We start from the raw sequence: 22,272 nt of genomic DNA on the forward strand, positions 1-22,272 counted from the left end.
AAATATCCTCATACAGATCGATCTCCCTTACTGATACCATATGGAAGGTGATGGAGATGATGATAAGCAACAGACTCAGATATCACCTTGAAAGTAACAATCTTCTCACAAAACCAAAGTGGCTTCCGCAATAAAAGATCCACCCTAGATCAACTACTTTGGCTCGAGTCTTGCATCAAACAAGCTTTTAATGCTAAAAGAAAGCGCGATAGACACCTCATAGATATTTTCTTAGACCTTGAGAAACCCTTCGATTTAGTGTGGATTGATGGTCTCATAGCCAAAGTGAACCATTATGGAATCAATGGCAACATGCATAAATGGATTGAAACCTTTTTCAAAGATAGACACATCACAACCAGAATAGGAGCGCATTATTCAGAAGAATATGTGCTAGAGAATGGCACCACACAAGGAAGCGTCCATAGTCTGACCCTATTTAACATCATGAGAATTGATCTAGAATGCTGTCGACCTCAGCAAAATAGACCTATCGCAATTTGCTGAGGACAGCACGTATGGAAAGCGGGCAACCCACGCATACAACAGCTATCAACAGAACTACAAGTCAGCCTAACTAACATCGGCAAATGGGCCGACAAATGGGGGTTCAAACTATCAAAAAGAAAAACAACGGGAATACTATTCACCCACCCCATAAAAGATACAATAGAGAGCCGCCAACCCTATATATTCAAGGCGAACCAATCAAATTTGAAGAGTGGCAAAAATTGTAGGCATGTACGACGACCAACATCTCACATGGAACTATCACATCACCGAATTAATACGGAAATGTAGCGGAGACCTTAATCTTCTGAAAAACATAAAAGGTTTACAATGGGGTGCAGACCAAGATTCATTGGTAACACTTCACAGGGCCTTAATTAGATTCAAACTGGATTATGGATGCCAGATCTATGCATCTGCCAAACCATCAATACTCAAACGTCTTGACATAATCCAAGCAAGAGCTTTACGTATATGCACAGACACACTCCGAAATACCACTAAAGAAGAACTACAAATCATAACAGGCGAAACATCTTTAACACTAAGGAGAGAAGAATTGACATTAAGATATGCAGCCAGAATGTCCATACAAAATCTGAACCACCCAACAAAGAACATCATTAACAAATGCAACATCCCATTTAGCCAGAGAGTCGTCCCCTTACCACCATCTGGGAAAATGGTCCATACATTATGTAAAGAACTACAACTCGTCTGCCTTCGTACAGAAATAATACGATATCCAGACCCTGCTCCATGGTCATGGAAAAAACCAATTATCAACACCCTAACAACAACCTTCGGATCCAAAGTAAAACAGCATTTGGAAATAAGATCAAAGATCCTCACTATATTAGACAACTCTTACAAAGACTTTGTCAAAATATACACAGACGGGTCCAAATCAAATAACCCAGACAAAACTGCTGAAGCACTCACTATCCCGGAACTGAACAACGAAATAGGAAGCCGACTCCCGAATAAATGCTCAATATACACAGCAGAATTATGGGTTATATTCGAAGCAGTAAAGATAGCATATCAACAGAAAATTCAGAAGATACTAATAGTAAGCGACTCACTTAGTGTACTTAAAAAACTAGAAATAGTCAACTCAAAGGGGCGTGAAAACCTCCTTAAAGAAACCTACTTGCTAATTAACAGCATGGAAAAACAATGCCAAATTGTAGAATTCATGTGGGTTCCATCACATATAAACATCCCAGGCAACGAGAAGGCCGATCAAGCAGCAAAGAACGCACTGAGCGAACTTGAATCAGCCCACATCGATTACAGCGTCCCAGAATTGTACAGCATGATAACCAAAAAAAATTGTCTCTAAATGGCAAGCACAATGGGATACATGCCTCAAAGGACGTACGCTGTATTCGATTAAAAAAAAAACAGTGAGTCGCAATACCAAAGCACCGAAAACCAATATCAAGCATCATCAACGGATCATTAACCGAATCAGTACAGGTAAAACCAGTGGCATCACTAGGGTTGGTGTCACCCAGTGCGGTAACTCATGATGTCACCCCCATGGACCTCCTTCCTGCACAAAAATTCTAAATTTTTATAGACAGTCATGTACAGTAACTCATGGTGTCACCCCCATGGAATACTTCCTGCACAAAAGTCGAAAATTTTATAGACAGTCATTTGGGTGTCACCCCCTCTGATGGTGTCACCCGGTGCGGTCCGCACCCCCCGCACCCACCCCCCAGTGACGCCACTGGGTAAAACCTTGCTTGCAAGCAGTATGGGGAAATATGTCCTGGCTAACTGGGGATTTGGAGCAAATTGCCCCAACTGCGTTGATGATGAAGACCTCTGGCATGTTTTCAATATATGTCCGAAATATGACGAACAAAGGAAAAATATTGGTCAATACACAAAAGAAAATTAATTCGTCATATACCTACCCTGAACTTCTTTATCAAACCAATCCAAGCCCCAATCAAACAATTGATGCCATGTTAATCTTCCTTAAGGAAATTGACAAAATCGCTAAAAATATTAGCCAACCAAATCCATATACTCAGACCGACCGGACACCTAGGGCGATTACATAAGTAATATAGCTTAAGGCACAGTTTTAGAAATAGGACAAATTAATAAATATCCATAAAACATTAGATTGAACATTAACTGACATCCCTTTTAGTGCGGCTGGGCGGGAAATTGGGTGCGGGAGTAGCACACGGTTTACAGCCCGAATACGGGCGAGTACCGCCAGTGCGCGGGATGATGCAACACTCGCACCTATCACCCACTTCGGCGCCCTGAGCTGTCCAAATGTATAATCTATTAAGCAATTCAACAAGTGGTCGGTAATTAGGAAACCATCATTCATACTAACATATAACTTCTATCATTACTTACGAAATGATGAATCCACATAAAATATACTAATTATAACTAGCCAACAAAATTAAAAATTATAAGGTGGCCATCAGGGCCCGCTGCACAATGCGGCAACAAATTGACTCAAACTAACTAGAAAACTAGAGTAACAACCCAAAATTAGATCTATAAGGTGGCTAAAATCCAAAGCCATGAGGACCAGCCACATAAGTTGGCACCAAATTATATAATTAGAAAATATGTCCTTAAAATATTGATCTATAAGGTGACTAAAAACACAGTCATCAGGCACCCCGCACAAGGCGGAAACAGTTATTTTTAGAAAAGAAACACCAAATATTATTCGATTAAATAATTGTTTCCCTTAAATAGATTAGGAGATTCATCCTGCCATCTATGTCTATATATTTTCTACAAACAGCACAAATGATTTTCCAAATTATAAATACGGCAAACGATGCCATTTACTATTCGGAAATTGGGGACAAAAATCGATACCGGATGTAAGGCGCACCCCTTCCACTGAGCCCGATCTTCCTTTGCCGCCTCCAGACATGTACCATCTAGGTGAGTGCGTGTGGACCATTCCCACTCACCACTAGTCCCGTGAGACATAACTGTCTCGAAACCGGACCAATCAAATACCACTTCTTAAGTGCATTAATACGTTGGGGAGTGGCACCATCAATAGAGTTGTTGAACCAACTGAATGACAGTTGGTACTGGATCAGAGATGCAGCCTATGTGGTGGAAAGGCTTGAGAAGGAATGGAAGTATCCAGGTAAACTACACTTTGTGACTAGCCTGCAAGTAGCCAGGGATCCGGTACAATGTATGATAGAGGAGGAAGTAGAAAAGTTAAGAGGTTTCATTCAACCTCTATATGTGAGAGTGGGAACCTTGAAGGAGGCACTTGATGGTGTCATCAAAGTCAGGTGTTTTCTAGAAGTCACATTGCATTGGACAGAGTGGTCATTTGTGAAGCTGGGGGCTAGACCAACTAAAGAAAGGAGAAGAAATGATGAGAAAAGTGCTAGAAAAAGAGGTGAAGAAGATGAAAGATAAGTGGGATAAAGAAAGAAAGACAAATGAAACAGAAAGAAAAAGGAGGAGTTTGAAAGACTGGATGAAAGTTGGATCAAGATACAGGAAAAATTTAGATTGATGAGACATCCTGACTGGATTCCAGAGACGGAAAAGTAGAAGAAAGATATTGCTGAGAAAGTTAGAAGTTGGTTGAAGAACTGGAGAAAATAGAAGAAGAAGAAGAACCCAAAGACCCTTGTCAGGGCTACTCATATGCCTCAAAAAGATTTGCTTTTATGCCTATTTTGTTTTAGTCGGTTGTATAGTTGTTTGTGTTTTATGCTGTCTGTTGTATGTGTTATCTATGCCTCTGTCCCGCCAAAACGTTCTAGGGTTTTTTCCCGCTCTTTGGTCATGATTGAGGACAGCTCCTTGCTACAGTGTTACCAAAACACAGTACTGTGACGTCACCTTACCTGTAATGTAATTTCCCATCATCGCTATAAATCTTGCCGCTATATAGGCCCAAGGGGGGTCTGTAATGATATTTCCCATTGTCGCTATAAATCTTGTCGCTATACAGGTCCAAGGGGGGGGGGGGGTCTGTAATGTGTTTTCCATTGTAGATGTATCGCCCCCCCCCCTTCACTACTATTGTGTCAGTTTAATATTGATGTCAAGTACTGGGGCATGATGGCGCATACATGTAGCATCATGTCCCATCCAGTCACATTCTCCTGACACTGTGATGACCAGTCCTAACACTAACCTCTTAATACTGAGTACCAAGCGAGGCAGCTGCTTAGTACCATTATTATAAGTCTTTGGCATGACTCGGTCAGGGTTAAAACTCGCGACGTCCAGCATCCAAAGCGGACGCTCTAACCACTTAGGCCACTGGAGTGGTCATATATTGGATAGCAACTTGAACATTGTGTGTTGGATAGTATATCAAAAGGTGTTTGCTTGAAACATTAAAAATTGGTGTGTTTGATAGCATATAAAAAAGTGTTGTTTTGAATAGTATATTGGAAGGTATATGTTGCATAGTAAATTAAAGAGTTTGTGTTGGAATTTGATCAAATTGTATGCATGTTAGTGGTAAAATGTAGTTGTTGCGTAATATCTATATAAAATTTTTAAAATATTTCCAGTTTTGCTGTATAAAGTTTTCAAACATTGAAACTGTTGAAAATTGTATATAATAAACCATTGTAACATTGCCATTTCCATTGTGCCATATACATTTTTCAAATATGGAAACTAACTATAAAAGAGTCATACATGGGTCAGTATGCATATTTACTCATTTTAAATTAAATATAAATTGCTCTTTTAAAATTTAACACTAATTTTCTTTAACCAAAATCTATTCAGTCCTATTAGTGAATGCTCTGCACCTTAACTGTCACCAAGAAACTTCCAGATGAAAATTATCTATCACTATGGCACAATGGTGGCCATGTATTAAACTTGGGTCAAAATAAGAGCGCATCAAGTGAAATTGTCACAATCGAAGGTAGTACAAATTTGTTTATGAATATGCGTAGCATTCATTGTGGCATCACAGCGCACGACATTCACTCCTGATTGTACTGGATCACATATTTAGGTATTGTTCCATCCAAACATGTCTGGGTTCTTTAACACTGATTTTGCAGTATGCATCTCTCGAGGCGTATAAATAACGACTCTCCAAAGGAATATGGATGTACATGAATCTAAATGAAGTGAATACTTGCCACTTAAAGTTATGTAGAATCAAATTCTAAAACGTGACACCCACTACTGAAATAGTCTGTGTTGAATGCCTACATGACCCATGTGACTTATGTTTTATAACCAAAACTTTTAAGATTGTCATTTCCGTTTTGCCTCCAAGTGCCGAGGATTGAACTGTACTCAGACAATAAAACAAAGACCTTCATTTATAACAATGTAAAAATGTATCCTCAGTGTTATATTTTCTTTCTGCCCCAAGCGTCGCTACTGTAATTTCATGTTAAATTTCCCTTGTGCTCTGTTAATCATGTTTAATATGACCATTCCCATGTGCCCCCAAGTGCTACATATTACTACTTGCATGTTGCTGCTCATAAAATCAACCCATTCATCTTTGATCATATAAGATTGAAAGGCTGTCAGTAAATAAACATGGTAATAATTTGTATTTCAAATATAATCTGCGGTTACGAATGCATCGTTCAATTTAAACATGATTTCTTATAACAGGAAATTTAGAAGTTTGGATCATCGGAGTTTTCCCCCTTTACAACTCACCGCGTTAAAGGGTAAGCATTCTTCCATGTTGAGAACGTAACGTGCTGTTGATAAGTTTTGACATAATCGACTTTCCTGCCATAATGAGATGACGGATCACAGAGAAGATCAAAAACATGAAATTGAAGCCCTTGAGTCAATCTACCCGAATGAATTGGAGGGTTTGTGAAATCTTGAACTCGTGTTGTTGGTGTCGTCTTGAGAACATACGATACGTTGGTTGTAAAGAATCTCAAATACATATGTCACCCCCATCCCGTTTTTATTTTGTGTATAAGCTACTTTTAGAGAGTGGTGGTCCGAAATATAAGGACTCAAAGCATACAGTCAAACCCTTTTTAATGAATCGAAATAATAGTTATGACCGTAGCATCATTACGGTGCCCTGATTAAAATAATGCTTCTTAGAAAGACTTGATTAATTCAAAACCACTGGCCATTAATAATAATAAGAAGAAAAAGAAGAACTATCTTCAATGACAAGTTTCTCACTAACATTTTAGAGTCCACACCTCCAAACCTTATAAAAGTTTGAGTTCTGGTTGAAAATATATGGTGTTCATTTCTAAAAGTAGCAACGGGATGATTTTTTCAGAATATTATAATATATAAAAATAGAATGTTTTGTGCAGATATAAAAAAGAATAAATTTTTATATCTTTTCACAGCAAGCATTCAAGTGCATGCACCATTAAACATTTCCAGTATTGGTCTTTAGTAAATTTTTGTAAATTTTGTTTGCAAAATCTTGACCTCATGTTTTTTCAAGCTGAAATTAGCATATTTCTTACATATGGTTATACAGAAATGTTGTGTGAAAATTGAGAAATAGGAATAAATAGACTATTTCCCATGTACTTCTGAAGCCTATCTGTGCCTTTTCATCATGATCCTACCACTAACATTTTTTGCATGAAATACTATCTTCTACAGTCATACTTGTGTATGACTGTAGAAGATAGTATTTCATGCAAAAAGTTGAAATTATATGTTGCTCTTACAATCGAATGTTTTTTGCATAATTTGAGTGTTCAGAATTAAAAACTGAACCAATCTTTATGATATCTTTTCAAACAAATTTACAGGATGCATTCAAACACAAGGCACCATCCACCATTTTAAATGTTGGTTTTTGTTAACCTTTTTGCAAAATCTTGATCTCCTGCATATTTCAAGCAGCAAATTGCATATTTCTTACATATGGTTAATTAGCAATGTTTTATGAATGTTCATCTTTAACAATAAATTGACTGTTTCATTGTTTCAGGTATTTCTGAAGCCTTTTAGTGCCTTCACTATATATATATATATATATATATATATATATATATATATATATATATATATATATATATATCTCTGAAATCACAGTTTAGTATGCAACAATTGCCATTTTAGGATTTCATTATGATAGATAGTTTTGGTCATTTTCATATCTTTAAAATAAAATAATTGACAAAAAAATATAAAAAAATAACTTACTTTATTATACAGTTCAAGAAGCATTTTTAAATTGTGAAATCAGAGAGAGCGAGAGAGAAGATACTGGCACTAAATTGTTAATAAATATATATATGAATGATTTTGCTTTTTTTTAAATAATGAGATATGTTACAGATCAATTGTCAAATGTTAATTTTAAGATTAAATTGATAGAACAAATTAATTTTTTTTCTTTTCTTTAAAATACTTAATTTTTACCTCCATTTCACATATACTTAACATGAACATTTTGAATTAAATACCAGTGTCTCTAGATATCACCCATCTTTTGTAAATGTAATATCCAAGTCTATCTAACCTGAAAGTACATTACACATTAAAACCTGTAACAAAATTGTTTAATTCAGTTAGTATAATGAATGACAGCATGTTGGCATAATCTAATTCCTTGGATTAAATGTCCACTTTTTCATAAAATGAAGTTTCTGTGGTTTTCTTAACCTCAATTTATGTCATGTTGCCATTGTTTTATATTTTTTACGTACTCACATGACATGAAGAGTTAATGTTCTTGCTGACATGGGACACCCTTATTAAAGACATAAGTTGTTTTTTTTGCTCAAATATTCTCATACATTGTAGCATTATTTTCATAAAATAACCTCCATTGTATTTAAAAAGTAGTTGTAGGTCAGCTTATATATTTGTTTATTTAATTTTACTGAGTTTTGAAAAATGTCATTTTTTTCCCACTTGAATATGTTGTAATAAAGACCCAATGTCATATATACTAAATATAAACATTTGACCTTTCAACCATGAATACTTTCAGATGTAATAATGTTAGCTTTTTACATATAAACATGGAGAAAGTACCAGGGGTAATGAGGGTTGCCATTTTGAGATAATCTAAATATTGATCATCTCAGCCCTTTGCTATTAATAGGTAACTGATATGCACATGCATTAATGAAAGCAATACACAGAATTGAGACTACTCCTTGGCCACAGCACCAGACATAAATGTCATTAAAAACGGATGGAGAAAGAATAATATAAATATTACAACAGAGTTGATCAGACTTAAAACTTAAGGTAATCTCATCAATGTTGTAATGGATATTTGACATTTAGTGGATCAGAAGCATGTAAGACAGCTATGTGGGTCTTTACCAGGGCAAATAAAGTCTGTAATAAAAGGTTTGGGATCATTTATGAAATACTAAAACTTTTAATTATCATTTCTTCTAACTTGCTTAAGTACCAAGATTTTAAATTACAACTAAATATTATGTCAGCAACATCATTTTAAGTGGCTGCTCACTTATAACATGCTACAATCTTTAACTATATGGGAACAAAACAAATTAAACATCACATCAGCAATTGCATACCTGTCAACTCTCACACCAGGAGAAAAAACTCCAGACTTTTGGGGTTGTTCCTTGCTTACCTCCCAATTTTCGTAATATCTCCCGATTTTTGCAGAGAACTTGTGATTATTACATTATATCTGTTGATTTTCTTTTCTCCTAAAAATATCCTACATCAATAGATATATTCTATGCAATCCACGAAGCCATTTTCTTTGTTATCACCCATGAATATTGTTGTGAGGAAATAATTGTTATAAAACTACAAATTATTTTTTCTTCAGTAATTAGGATGTTTAAGTTTAAGTATTATTCAAATCAATTAATGAATTTTTATTAACCTACTAAAATCAGAAAATAAACCACAACAAAAAATAAACCCCAGCAAAAACACTTTTTCAGCAGTTAGTTTCAATCCCAAGATTGATCACTGTGATGCTGCAGCATGTCCATTTCCACCAAAGAAACTTGCATGAGTGAGCACCTAGCATTACTGTACCATATATACAAATATTAATTACCATCCTTAAATTAAATGGGATGAAGAAAAATACTACACAGCTTATGTGCCCTCAAAATATTAATTCAGAATAAATATGTTATTTACTAAACAATGTTAAATGCCTTTCGAGTTGAGAATAAGGAAATAAGGTGGGAGATAAGACAGTTGTCACATGTATGGTAGCTTCAGACTGTGTATTTAGGCACTGCTGGTTAAAACAAAATAAAGCTTATTTTATTTGCCAATCATTTGCTCTTGCTTACATAATACACATGGTTTCTTCGAATGATGTTGGATGGCCATTCCTTTTCCCAACATAATTGCATTGATAAGGCTTAAGTGTTATTTAGTCACACTGGCTTTCTTTCTTCTATACTTTAGCTATTGTGTAGTTTGGTCTCAGCTGAGCAGAATTAGCAAAGAGGACAGGTCCTGGAGCAAAATAAAATGCATCACAGGGAGAAATCTGTTGAGAATTTCACAGATATTGGACCCAGAAGATAGTTAATATTGAGTAAAAAGGAGGCTTGAAACATTCTGCAAAAAAATCCCGATTTTAGGTCCCAATCTCCTTATTTTTTTTATTTAATCTCTCTGCTTGGCTTTTGAAAAGTTGACAGGTATGCAATTGCATTAGTTTGATCACACTGCCAAAAAGTGAGAGTAATCTATGGCAAGTCTTTTACTCCTTAAAACTTAAACACAAACTTGCTCTCATAGTCAGAAGTAAGTATACCACTGAACTTAACGCTTGTCACATCTGGCTTGGGCCCCAGTAGAGAAATAAATTTGGATCCCACAAAAATCCACATTGAACCATTCTATCATTGTATATTGATATACATTATAGTTGGATAGAAATGCTATTACACACATGTTAGCACCAATTTCATTTAAAACTTTTGTTATCTTGCAGTGGGTTGGAAGCTTTGAAACAAAACTATATGTAAATATCCTTTCTCTTTTGCAGTTTTGAGCACACAGCCTTTTCATGAATTCCAGATAAATTTGACATCTCAGAGTGAGGATACGGAGGATGAGTCAGGTATATTGATAATGGATAAGGCATACCATATTACAATACAGAGGATTTATATATTTGATTTAATGCTCTTCACATAACCACTTCCAGTAGTTCCTGCTAGAATGGGTGAAAATTGCTGTGTTCTCTAACAGAATGCCATTTGGATTGGTCATGGCTGTGCTTTATATCCAGTTACTCTGGTTTCACTTTTATCTTGGGTTTTCACATCTTCACTAGCGAAGGTTCCTATGTGATAAAACTATCTACAACTTCATGTACTGAGCAGATAATTCAGTGCTTTGGGTCTGTGAATTTCTTTGGATGTGGCAGCAATCCACTGCATCCAATCAAAATTAAGTTGTTTGAATTTGAACACTGTTCCTGCATGATTGAGACAAGGGGAGCACACAACTTGAATAAGCAGTTTTCCAGTGCTGGCCTATGTTTTCACAAACACCTTGCCCCCACCATTTTTGGCTGATGTACAATGCACCATGCTGTTAGTTAGTTGGCATTACATGCTAAGCGAGGCAACTCATGAAATCCAAAAGCTGTCACGTGGACAAGGCACCAGTATCTCTGTTCGATCCACTAAAGGTGTAGGTAGGGTTATCATATCAGAACCTTGGCTATGGGTTGATGGGTTTTTATGGATTTAATGGTTGGTCCAAAGCCATGAATTTCCTTTCTGCCAGGAATGAATTCTCCATTACTCGGAACAATATAATTGATAATAATATACCTTTTTCAAACTAGTGTTTGCTTGAAAATTTAAATACCCTTCAACCTTTATATATTTGACTTCATCGTGAAAATATAAAAATATAAAAAATCTTTGGAATAAATTTTTTGAGTATATGTTTTAAGAAATAAAAATATCCTTCCAAAAAATACATTACCGAAATCAAGGTTCTTTTTTCTGTATAACTGATTTCAGACTTCTTACATAACTTCATTGAAATATTAGTTTACTCCATTTTTTATTGTTTATAAGTATTCTGATGACTGCAGATATTTTAAGAAAAATTATGAAATTTTGTAAGTATTCGTTTGTGAATATCAGTCATCAGGTATTAAGCTGAGATAGCTGTTTTCATTGTATCATGAGGTGTATAGGTTTTCATAATACGATTGTGTCTCTTAAAGTATTTCTTTTTGTTTTGTAAGCATAGCCACTTTTTATAATGCTTTTTCTATATTTGCTAAGATTCGGTTTTCTAAATCTGCCAGAATATTTCATCATTTTTCTTGACAGAAGAGTAAGATATTGTTTTTGATCTAATCTTCATTGATAAAAACTTCAAAAAATAATTGATCACTTATCTTAAATTGTATTGCATTATTTGGAATATTACTGACATAATTTTAGACATGAATATCGAATATTGTAAATTAACACATTAACCCTGGAGGTTTTTATCGTTTTTGCCTTAAATTCGAGTAGGAAACACATTTTGAAAGCTGTTTCTGAATAAATCCTAATAAATCAACTTCCACTTGATTTTCCAATAACATAATGCCCAGTTCAGGGTTCTCACGCTACTGTGAAATCAGGAAAAAGTCAGGAGAAATGGTAAAAAAAATTTCCGACCGTGAAAAGTCCTTGAATTTTGCAAATATTGAAAACCTGGGAATTTTTCTCTACAGCTTGACACCCAAAACAATTATGTAATTGAGTCATAACTAAACTACTGATCGTGAGTTAAACTTATCGAGTTCTAACCAGAATATTAGGAGGTTGCAGTATGGATCATTTGGGTGCTGCTATAAATATATTTGTTGAGACAATCCAAATGCTCAGTAAATTAGATTCATCTAGTAGACTTTTTGTTTCACAGCTCGATATCCTTACTTTTTTTTATTTTATGGAAGGTATGAAAACCAGTTTTGCATTACAAGAGGCTAACATGGTGGCTTTAAAGCATAGCTGCTTAGCAGATGGCCAGCAAACTTAAAAGTTGTTAAATTGATTTATACCTGCATGAAATCGCTATGAAAATTATTTATTTTCTCCAAAATTGCGATTATAAAAATCGTTAAGTCTTTATTCTGCTGAACGATGATAAAACTAATGCGTTGATGAAATTTGAGCCGGTGTTAGCGATTTCAATTGCTAGTCGCATGAGAACACAATCTCACAACCACCATTTTCAAATATTGTAGAAAAAAATTAAATGAAAGTCATTGAAATAAAAATACAAAAACAAAAGACCAACTTCCGGAGTTTTGTTGTATTATGTGACGTGCTCTCACATGCAGGGAGCATACGATGCAGGGAACCAGACTGCTCTGCTTGTTGAATCAGGCTGACCAAGTTTCTTGTAGTTGTTCTTGAAATAAAAATGTTGAGAATTATATGTTCTTTCTGGTTTTTACAAAAGGTATCAAACTTTCATTTAATATAATTGAAATTTTGTACAACAACATTGAAAAGGAATTTGTTGTTGATATCACATGACTATTGGACTTCCGATGTCATTGTCTGACATTTGTGAAGTCATGTGACTATTAATGCAAATGGCAAGTACCGGGTCAGGTTTCATCAATGCTGAGTTTTGTCTAGTCTTGCTGTATTCCTGTCAATTTCATGCAGGTGTAAGTCAATATAACCTAGTTTAAATTTGCTAGGCCTGCTGGTAAACTACCTTACAGTGGTGGCAGATTCCAATTTTTTTTATATGTAATTGCTCTGAACCCACACTCCATCCTAAATGTCCATATGTGAAAATGGGGTTGGATTATTCAGAGGAAACCTGGATTAGAAAAATGTTGAATCTCGGAGCTGATCTTTGGTGCGAAATTATTACACAGTGATTTGTAGCTTGAAGCATTGGTTTCAGATCTTAAATGGACTGGAATAGAAATGGGAAATTGTTGTCCCTTTCTAAGTTTTATTATATATTAAGAAACGATAAGAGACCATGTATCAATACAGGTTTGGAGACTGGTTTGTTTGATTTTACAGAAAATTCAGCCCTTGTTTATACAACTATATATAATTATAAAGGTCTTTTGTCAAACTTTACATCAGCCCTTTTGTAAGTGTCTTTAAAAGATGGAATTTTTAACCAGATCATCTTAAGGAGTTTAAGTTAGTTGAAAAATCTTGCTTGAGATTTTATTGGCGCGCACAATTTCAGGGTTACACTTTTTTTTTTACAAGATAAGATTCTAATACTTTGCATTTATTGGTGATTTTTCATACTGTAATAGGAAATGTTTACTTTGTATAACATGTACATATATTGCTATAGAATTCTTTAGAATTAAATGTTTGAAAGGAAACAAAACAATTTATGCTCATTATCTTGTTTCCATGTAGCAACATAATGCAGGTCATCAAAGTAAAGTTAGAATTTGTATTCTGTACATTGAAATGACTTTAAATGCCAATTTATAGGAAAATAGCCAGATTTGTTTCGTGTGGCTCATTTTGTGGTTTTGTACATGATCAATTCTTTTCTGACATATATGTTTTGGAGTCTTGAAAGAGAAACATCTTCCGATTTGGAAAATGCATGTTTGTAATCCAAAATGTTCTTTAATTCAATTCAGTAATAGTCATATGTTAACCTTGAAAAAATTAATTTCATCCTGGAAAAAAAAACTGGAAAAGACCTGGAAATTTATATTTAGAAAAGCATGGGAACTATGCTAGTTGTGTTAGAAACATCATTTTTCATTGGCTATTTGGCCACGCATGAGCAGAAGGGTAAAAGTTGGAGTTCTTTTTTTTTCTTTTCTTTCTGCTTAACGGACCCATTATTTTCGTATCGAGACCATTCTTTATTCCAAATGCCCATCTTATGCTACTTTTTTGCAAAGGTTTATCTGTCTGTTTGCAGTTCATACTGATCTGCTTTAGATATGAAACCAATAAGTCTAAAAATCAGATTCTGACTATAGGCAAATTTTGGGTGGAACAAAATCGGGTCCAAAAAATGAGATTATCCCCTCTGTATTTACATGACCATGACGCTACAGAGTTCAGCAGTAGGCTACTTCCTCCTGCTACGAAAACACGTCACCAGGGGTTAATGTGTTAATGTCTTTAATTATTTGTTTTATATTAATAATGTATGTGCTGTCTTAATTAGTGAATTATTGACCTTCCCAAAAGATTTCCCCTTCTTGAAGCCCCCCTATTCTAGACCCTAATCTGAAAAAAATTGTCATCGATTCATAATTGCAATATTCTCTAATTATTAGATTATCACAATAGTTGTTTAAATCAGCTATCCACTATTCATACACAGGAGAATCTTTATTTGGACTGTACATATTGAATGATGTTATGTTTTTGTTTTCTATTTGCATATCTAAAATATTCTTGTTTCCGTCAGTATCTTTTTGTATTTGCTTTACTTTAAATTAAAAATGTTATTGCTGAAATGGATTGTTAGCCCTTGAGATGACTTGAAAAATTAATAGAAAAGCTCTCTCTACGTATGGAATATTCTTCTTTTCCTTGGAAATGTGTATCTTGTAGAAATTAAATTCACAACTGGTTTTGTTTTAAAAAATTTAAGACATCTCCCCTTTGGATTTGTAACCTAAACCCTGACAATTCATGAATGCATGACTAATCTGATCAGTCATTTTGTAACAGATCCAAAGTTACTTTATTTTGGCAAACTACTCTGGGCTGAGATATCTGGCATTTTAGTACATTAGACCTCAATATAACTGTACACAAAATTTTCAGATGGAAGTACAATATATTGGTATGTTTTGATTTCATGTAGCAAAGGAAACCATTAAAGAAAGTGAAAAAAGATAGGGAAGAGACAAAAGAAAGAGAAACAGAGAGGCATAAAGTGTTCTGACCTTCCTCAGAGTAAGCTGGCCCACATTCAGACATTTCTAAGATATTTACATTTTCCACAGATACTCCCCTATTAAAGTGTACTCAGGCTGGCATTGAAGACAACATAGTTGCATAAATAAATAAAGAGGCAAATCATAGAGACATAAATATGTTTACAACCAACAACAAAAAAAGCAAAAAGACAAAAAGAGCAGACAGACATTGATTGCCTTCACAGCGAAAGCAAGCAAAAGATTATTAAAATCCTGTGGCATAAATATATAGACGCATTTGCAGCAAAAGAATTCCTTTAGTATTTAATACATTTTTTAACAAGGAAAGCGAGCAAAAGATTATGCAAATCAAGTAGCATGAAGGCATAAATGCATTTGCTTTTAGTCACTAATTTGATGTTAAATGGTTTCCATAATCAGTATAAATTTGGTACATATCAAAAGTTTTTTTATGTTATACAATGCTATATTCCATTTAAGATTTTTTCCATGTGTTTAAAAAATAAAAAAGAGATTGTTTACCTTTGATTCTTGTAGTTATTTCAAAAAGATGATAATGATGATTAAAACCTTAGAAAATATTTATCTCACACAAATGCTGACCTTAAAAGCAGAAAGAGAAAAAAAGAGGCTTACACACAATAAGAGTAAGCAAGAATGTCCTTTATGTCACACAGCATAAGCATGACAATACAAAAAATTCTTTCAAGTCACACGGCACAAGCATGACAATACAAAAGAGACCTTCATGTCACACAGCACAAGCATGACAATTCAAAAAAGTCCTTCATGTCACATGGCACAAGCATGACAATACAAAAAAGTCCTTCAAGTCATATGGCACAAGCATAACAATACAAAAACGTACTTCAAGTCACATGGCACAAGCATGACAATACAAAAAAGACCTTCAAGTCATACAGAACAAGCATGACAGTACAAAAAAGTCCTTCAAGTCACATGGCACAAGCATGACAATAGAAAAGTTCTTTATGTCACACTTCACAAGCATGCCAGAACAAAAAAGTTCTTTGTGTCACACTTTACAAGCATGACAATACAAAAAAGACCATGTCACATGGCACAAGCTCGACAATACAAAAAGTCCTTCATGTTACATGGCACAAGCATGACAATACAAAAAAGTTCTTTATGTCATACTTCACAAGCGTGACAATACAAAAAAGACCTTCATATCACACAGCACAAGCATGACAATACAAAAAAGTCATTCAAGTTACATGGCACAAGCATGACAATACAAAAAAGACCTTCAAGTCATACAGCACAAGCATGACAGTACAAAAAAGTCCTTCAAGTCACATGGCACAAGCATGACAATAGAAAAGTTCTTTATGTCACACTTCACAAGCATGCCAGTACAAAAAAGACCATGTCACATGGCACAAGCTTGACAATACAAAAAGTCCTTCATGTTACGTGGCACAAGCATGACAATACAAAAAGTTCTTTGTCATACTTCACAAGCATGACAATACAAAAAAGTTCTTTATGTCATACTTCACAAGCATGACAATACAAAAAAGACCTTCATATCACACAGCACAAGCATGACAATACAAAAAAGTCATTCATGTTACATGGCACAAGAATGACAATACAAAAAAAGACAATGAAAAACAAAAATACTTATCTGGGGAACAATAGAAGATGTATAGCTGTAAGACAGAGACCCGAGTTTATTTGTTGAATAGATTTTCATAGTGCAGATTTAGAAATGTATCATAGTCTATTTAAGATTTTTAATATACTCAAATGAGTATGCTATATTTTAACTGGTCAAGGAATTTTACCCATCATACCCATCATAATTTGGGATTTTGTGATTTATCATGTGGTCATACAGGATTATGCTCACCAAGGTCAATCAGTACAACTGTATTGATAAATTGTCACGTGAAACCAAAGATGTCAGCAGATATTTCTGTAGCAATGTAATTGCTATTCACATGAAAAAATTCCAACAGTTCATCTGTCCACACAGATTTTGATCAACTTCTGTGCAGTAATCCACTTTCACTAAACTCAGTGTTAAGACAACTACTGATTGGAAGAAATTTAATAGGGGTCTTAATGTAATAACCTTCCAATTGGACCACTCTGACAGCCTAAGTGGTTAGAGCGTCCATCTCAGATGCGGGAGGTTGAGGGTTCAAACCCCAGTCAAGTAATTCCAGAGACTTTTAAAAATGGTGCTAACAGTTGCCTCTCTTGGTGCTCAGCATTAAGAGGTTAGTGTTAGGACTGTTCAGCCTGGTGTCACGATGATGTGACTGGGTGGGACATGATGCTGCATCTCTGCAGCATGATGACCAGGTGCTAGATATCACTATAAACTGCCACACTGTAGACATCATAGCAATATGACTGAAAAATTGTTAAAACTATGTTAAAAATCCAAATCACACACATGCACACCTTCCAATTGTTTGGCCAGTCGTCATCATTCTTTTAGCTCTTTAGAAATGAAGGTGTGCTAAGATGTTAAACATTTTTTTTGTGTGAAAAGTAATTACATAGCTTTAGAAATATATGGTGACATTTGTTGGCATGAGGTACCTATAAAACTAGGCTGTCAAGGAGATGTTCTTTTTGACTGACAAAATCATTCATTCATTACTCTTTCAGTCTCATGCACACTGCATGTGTCATATGTAGAGAAGTACCCAGATGAGGCCCCAGTTGTGGAGATTAGGGATCCAGAGAACCTGGAGGACATTGATGTACAGACCCTTAATGATCTCATTCAACAACAGGTACACTGACAACAATGAACAAGAGGAAAGTTGATTGCAGACCATGGCTGAATACTCACTTTTTGGAACTGCTGTCTGTTATATTGAATGCTCTAGTGTAACATAATGTATATACTTACTTATAAGTTGAGGCAAACTGCAAACAGAAAAGATCTGCATAATGTGCTTGTAGATCAAGGTCTATATTGTTTGTTCTAGTGATTATTCCTAACAAACTACAAAGACCTAAAAAGATCTGCTGGCGCTTTATGTGATGGCAGATATGGGTCTGTGCAGTTGGACTGGACTTACAAGAGAGTATATACAGTAGATGGCTTAAAGATTATACTTTAGTATGGAATGAATTTAAATCCTTTTACAGACCAATAAAGCCCAAAGGCTGGGGTCAGACAGTAAAAATGCTAAAATTAAAATCTTTATGAACAGAGATGAATGTGTTATATGTAATTTCAACCTTTCATGGTAAAATATACATATGTTGCTCTCACAGTGGTTGCAGAGAAATTTTGAAAGCTTTATGCAAATTTGAACCCAATAGGAAAGTTAGCTGCCAGTTTTGAAAGCTATTTCTTGATCAATAATTGGTTATTATATTTATAGTAATTAATGGATGAATGGACAATGAGACAAAGCTAATGACCCACTTTTTCAACCCCTTTATTTCCCAAGTAAACTTGTATAGTGATTCATTGGAAGAAGAATTAGGTCTGTACTTTGTAGATCATGGTTTGAGTTACAGTCTGTTACCTACTTGTCCCTCTTTATTCAATGCTTTTCTATTTGTTTCTTCCTTTGGCTATATTTTCTGCTCCTTTTAAACAGGACTTAACCAGTTCTCAGCCCTCATCATTTTTTTTCCATGTTGATTCCGTCTGAAATGCTGTCATCATCACTTTACACAGTGGCATGATTATCTCATTCTTTGAATTCATTAATCAAATAATTGAAATGTACTAAGTCATATTTGATTTATTTCAGACTATTGCCCACATAAAGTTCTTTGGTTAATGTGTTTCAAAAGCACAGTGTAATGAAGTCATAATAATACATTCTGTCCAAAACGTTTTATGATAACTGAATATTTTAAATGAAGAAAATAACATAGATTTGAATGAAATACCTATATTAGGGATTTACAAATCCATTTGCCTGACTCCGGGGACTAGCTCAGATTTTGAAGGTACTTGCCCAAGGGCAAGTCCAAAACATTGAAAGAGAGAGAGAGAGAGAAAGAAAGGGGTTGTATTCCATTCATAATGGTTTATGTTCAGCATGTTTAAATGCCATGTGATCTTGCTACAGTACATATGTTAGCACTTTTATTTAATGTTTATATGCACAGCATTCTTCTAGTACATAACTGGCCCCCATTTTTTCAGATATCATGTCATTTCCATCTTATGTCAGCATCTGCCTTGCATTTTCTTGTACATACATGATAATGTGAATATTTACTATTTAAGGCAGTTTTGACAAATAAAGAACAAATTAATTATATTTTAACATATCCGTTACATTTTAATCGTAATATTTGTAAATGTCTGGGATTTGTCGATTTTCAGGTCTTAACTAGCTTTAGCAGTTGTGTCAAGTGTAAATGATCGTGCTGTCAAATATTTTTTAAATGTAGATGTAAACCACATTGCCTCAAGTTATGCTGTTTGCAAGTTGGGAGAATAGATTATCCAACCTTTTTCTTTTTTAGATTATCTTAGGTATGGGATGGATGTTCAGATTTCCTCTGCCTATTATATATTATATTTTCATGTTTCTCTTTGAATATTTGATAATATTTCTTTAATACCCTCCCTTCCTCCCAGCAGTGCCAGCATCCCACTGATGATGTTCTGCTCAGCTTAAAACTAGTACCACCTGTTGGGCGTTAATGGGCAAGAGTTATTACCCTTTGTCTTTATAATATAGACAGAAAAAAACAAAATTCCTTCTTTTGCGACAGCTGGATTTGGACGGCATATATATTCCTAACATTAATATGATCGGATAAGTGTTTTAGGAGAAAGATAATTTGCTGAAAAATTTGCCTTTTTTAAAACTCTGTGCTAGCTGATAGATAGGTATTACTTCTGTGAAGGCAATAGTGACATTGTTGCTAATGCTAAAATTTTGCCTTATACTTTTTAAAGTCACTTATAGTGGATGTTATGTTTATATGCTTTAGGCCAACACTATAGTAACTGTTTAACCCTTTACCTCAGAGCATAGTGACAAAGTGCAGCACGCTATAAATAGAACACCTGTTACCTAGCCGACCGCATACGCACAGGCCTGCCTGTGAATTGTTAAGCAATGTAGTGGTGTTACGTTTAACAGCAGTTTTAACCATTTTACGTTTTTGGTACACATCTATTATATGTGGAAAATTTTTAGACTAAAGTCCGATTGTTATAGCTGTGTAATTATTTTTCATGGAAGAATATTTTATGTGCTTTAAAATCGAGAGAGAACTCGTTCACCGTCATGTCAGTGGAGCCATGTGACCAACGGTAACTGCCATTTCCCATACTCGAAATTACATGTTTTTCGTCTGCGTCTACATCACTAAGTCATCTGAATTTGATAATCAATAAAAACTAATTGCTGCTTACATAAATATCAGAGCCTTTACCTAAGTTATTGAATCTTTCGTGGTTGTGATTCTAATCATGAAAACTTCGTAAGTACTGGATGAAATCCTGCCTGTGAACTGTTAAGCAATGTAGTGTATGTTACATTTAACAGCAATTTTAACCATTTTACATTTTTGGTACACATATATTATATGTGGAAAAATTTAAGAGTAAAGTCCGATTGTTATAGCTATGTAATTATTTTTCACGGAAGAATTTTTTTATGTGCTTCAAAATCAAGAGAGAACTCATTCACCGTCATGTCAGTGAGGCCGCGTGACCAACTGTAGCTGTCATTTCTGATACTCGAAATTTACAAGGTTTTCGTGTGCATCTACATCACTAAGTCATCTGAATTTGATAATTTAGAAAAGTTAATTGCTGCCTACATCAATATCAGAGACTTCATCTAATTTATTGAATCTTTCATGGTTGTTATTCTAATCGTGAAAACTTCGTACATACTGAATGAAATCCACGGCTGCCATTTTGGAGAGTGAGATTACGACCCAGTTACTTTAAATAGCAGATATCGACCAGTGCATGAATAGCAACCACGTGATCTGACGTAATTGTCATTCGCAGAAATGAATGTAGTATCTAATAGAGGGGTTTTCCCTGAAGGTGGCGCTACGAAAACTAGCTCAAAATGACTGATGTTTACAGCAGGCGTCAAAAGGTGCTTCCATGCGAATCTTTTAGAGGCATCAAAAGGCGCTTCCATGCGAATGGAGTAGGGGCGTCCAAAGACGTTTGCATGAGGTAAAGGGTTAACATGATATAGTGTGATGCATTTTATTGTAAGCAGTTTATTACAGGTTGTTTAATGCTGCTCCAGTGGCCTAGTGGTTAGAGTGTCCACCACGGATGCAGGAGGTCGCAGGTTTGAATCCCGGACAAGTCATACCAAAGACATAAAAGATACTACTAACAGCTGCCTCGCTAGGTGCTCAGCATTAAGAGGTTAATGTTAGTATTGGTCAGCCTGGTATCAGGATAATGTGACTGGGTGGGGCATGATGCTACATGTCTGCAGCATGATGCTTCAGTGCTAGTCATCACTATAAACTGCCAATCTGCAGACATCATAGCGATATGACTGAAAAATTGTTAATGCTACTATTTAAAAATCAAATACAGACACATAAACACTCACACATACAAACACACACACACATACACAGAGGTTGTTTATGGTACCTCTTCAAAAATAAACCTTGTGTCAAAACAATGACAGTTCACTGACGATATTTTGTTTTCTGCAAAACGTATTGTGTTTTTTTTTTTTATTTCTAGATAGAGGAGAATCTGGGGATGGCAATGGTGTTTACACTGATATCAGTAGTGCAGGAGAAGCTGAGAGATATGGCAGAGGATATGAGAAGGAAGCAGGAAGAGGAGAAAGAAAAGAAAAAGAAAATGGCAGAGGAAGTAGAACGGGTGAGAGACAAATGTGCATCAGTACCGAAGCAGCCCAATCAGCCCATTCATACTGGAATAACAGATTACCATTGCTTTA

At 35.1% G+C, this 22,272-nt stretch overlaps 2 protein-coding genes across 2 annotated transcripts in view; both read left to right on the forward strand.

The window, feature by feature from the left end:
* Positions 1-739: 739 nt before the first annotated feature.
* Positions 740-1,855, forward strand: LOC149786139 (uncharacterized). Its single transcript, XM_089978121.1, has one exon. It carries the CDS (start codon positions 740-742, stop codon positions 1,853-1,855), a length of 1,116 nt encoding a protein of 371 aa, XP_089834247.1.
* Positions 1,856-6,189: 4,334 nt separating this feature from the next.
* The window catches only part of LOC149786140 (RWD domain-containing protein 1-like), a 31,915-nt gene continuing 15,832 nt past the window's right edge, over positions 6,190-22,272 (forward strand). Inside the window, exons 1-4 of the mRNA XM_089976478.1 lie at positions 6,190-6,347; positions 10,475-10,549; positions 17,999-18,126; positions 22,050-22,193. Of these exons, the coding sequence (XP_089832604.1) occupies positions 6,275-6,347; positions 10,475-10,549; positions 17,999-18,126; positions 22,050-22,193 (420 nt within the window). The 5' untranslated portion in view covers positions 6,190-6,274. The remainder of the gene's footprint in view (positions 6,348-10,474; positions 10,550-17,998; positions 18,127-22,049; positions 22,194-22,272) is intronic.

Source organism: Sinohyriopsis cumingii, chromosome 12, assembly GCF_028554795.1.
Source record: "Sinohyriopsis cumingii isolate HCF-2022 chromosome 12, ASM2855479v2, whole genome shotgun sequence".
Lineage (NCBI taxonomy): Eukaryota > Metazoa > Mollusca > Bivalvia > Unionida > Unionidae > Sinohyriopsis > Sinohyriopsis cumingii.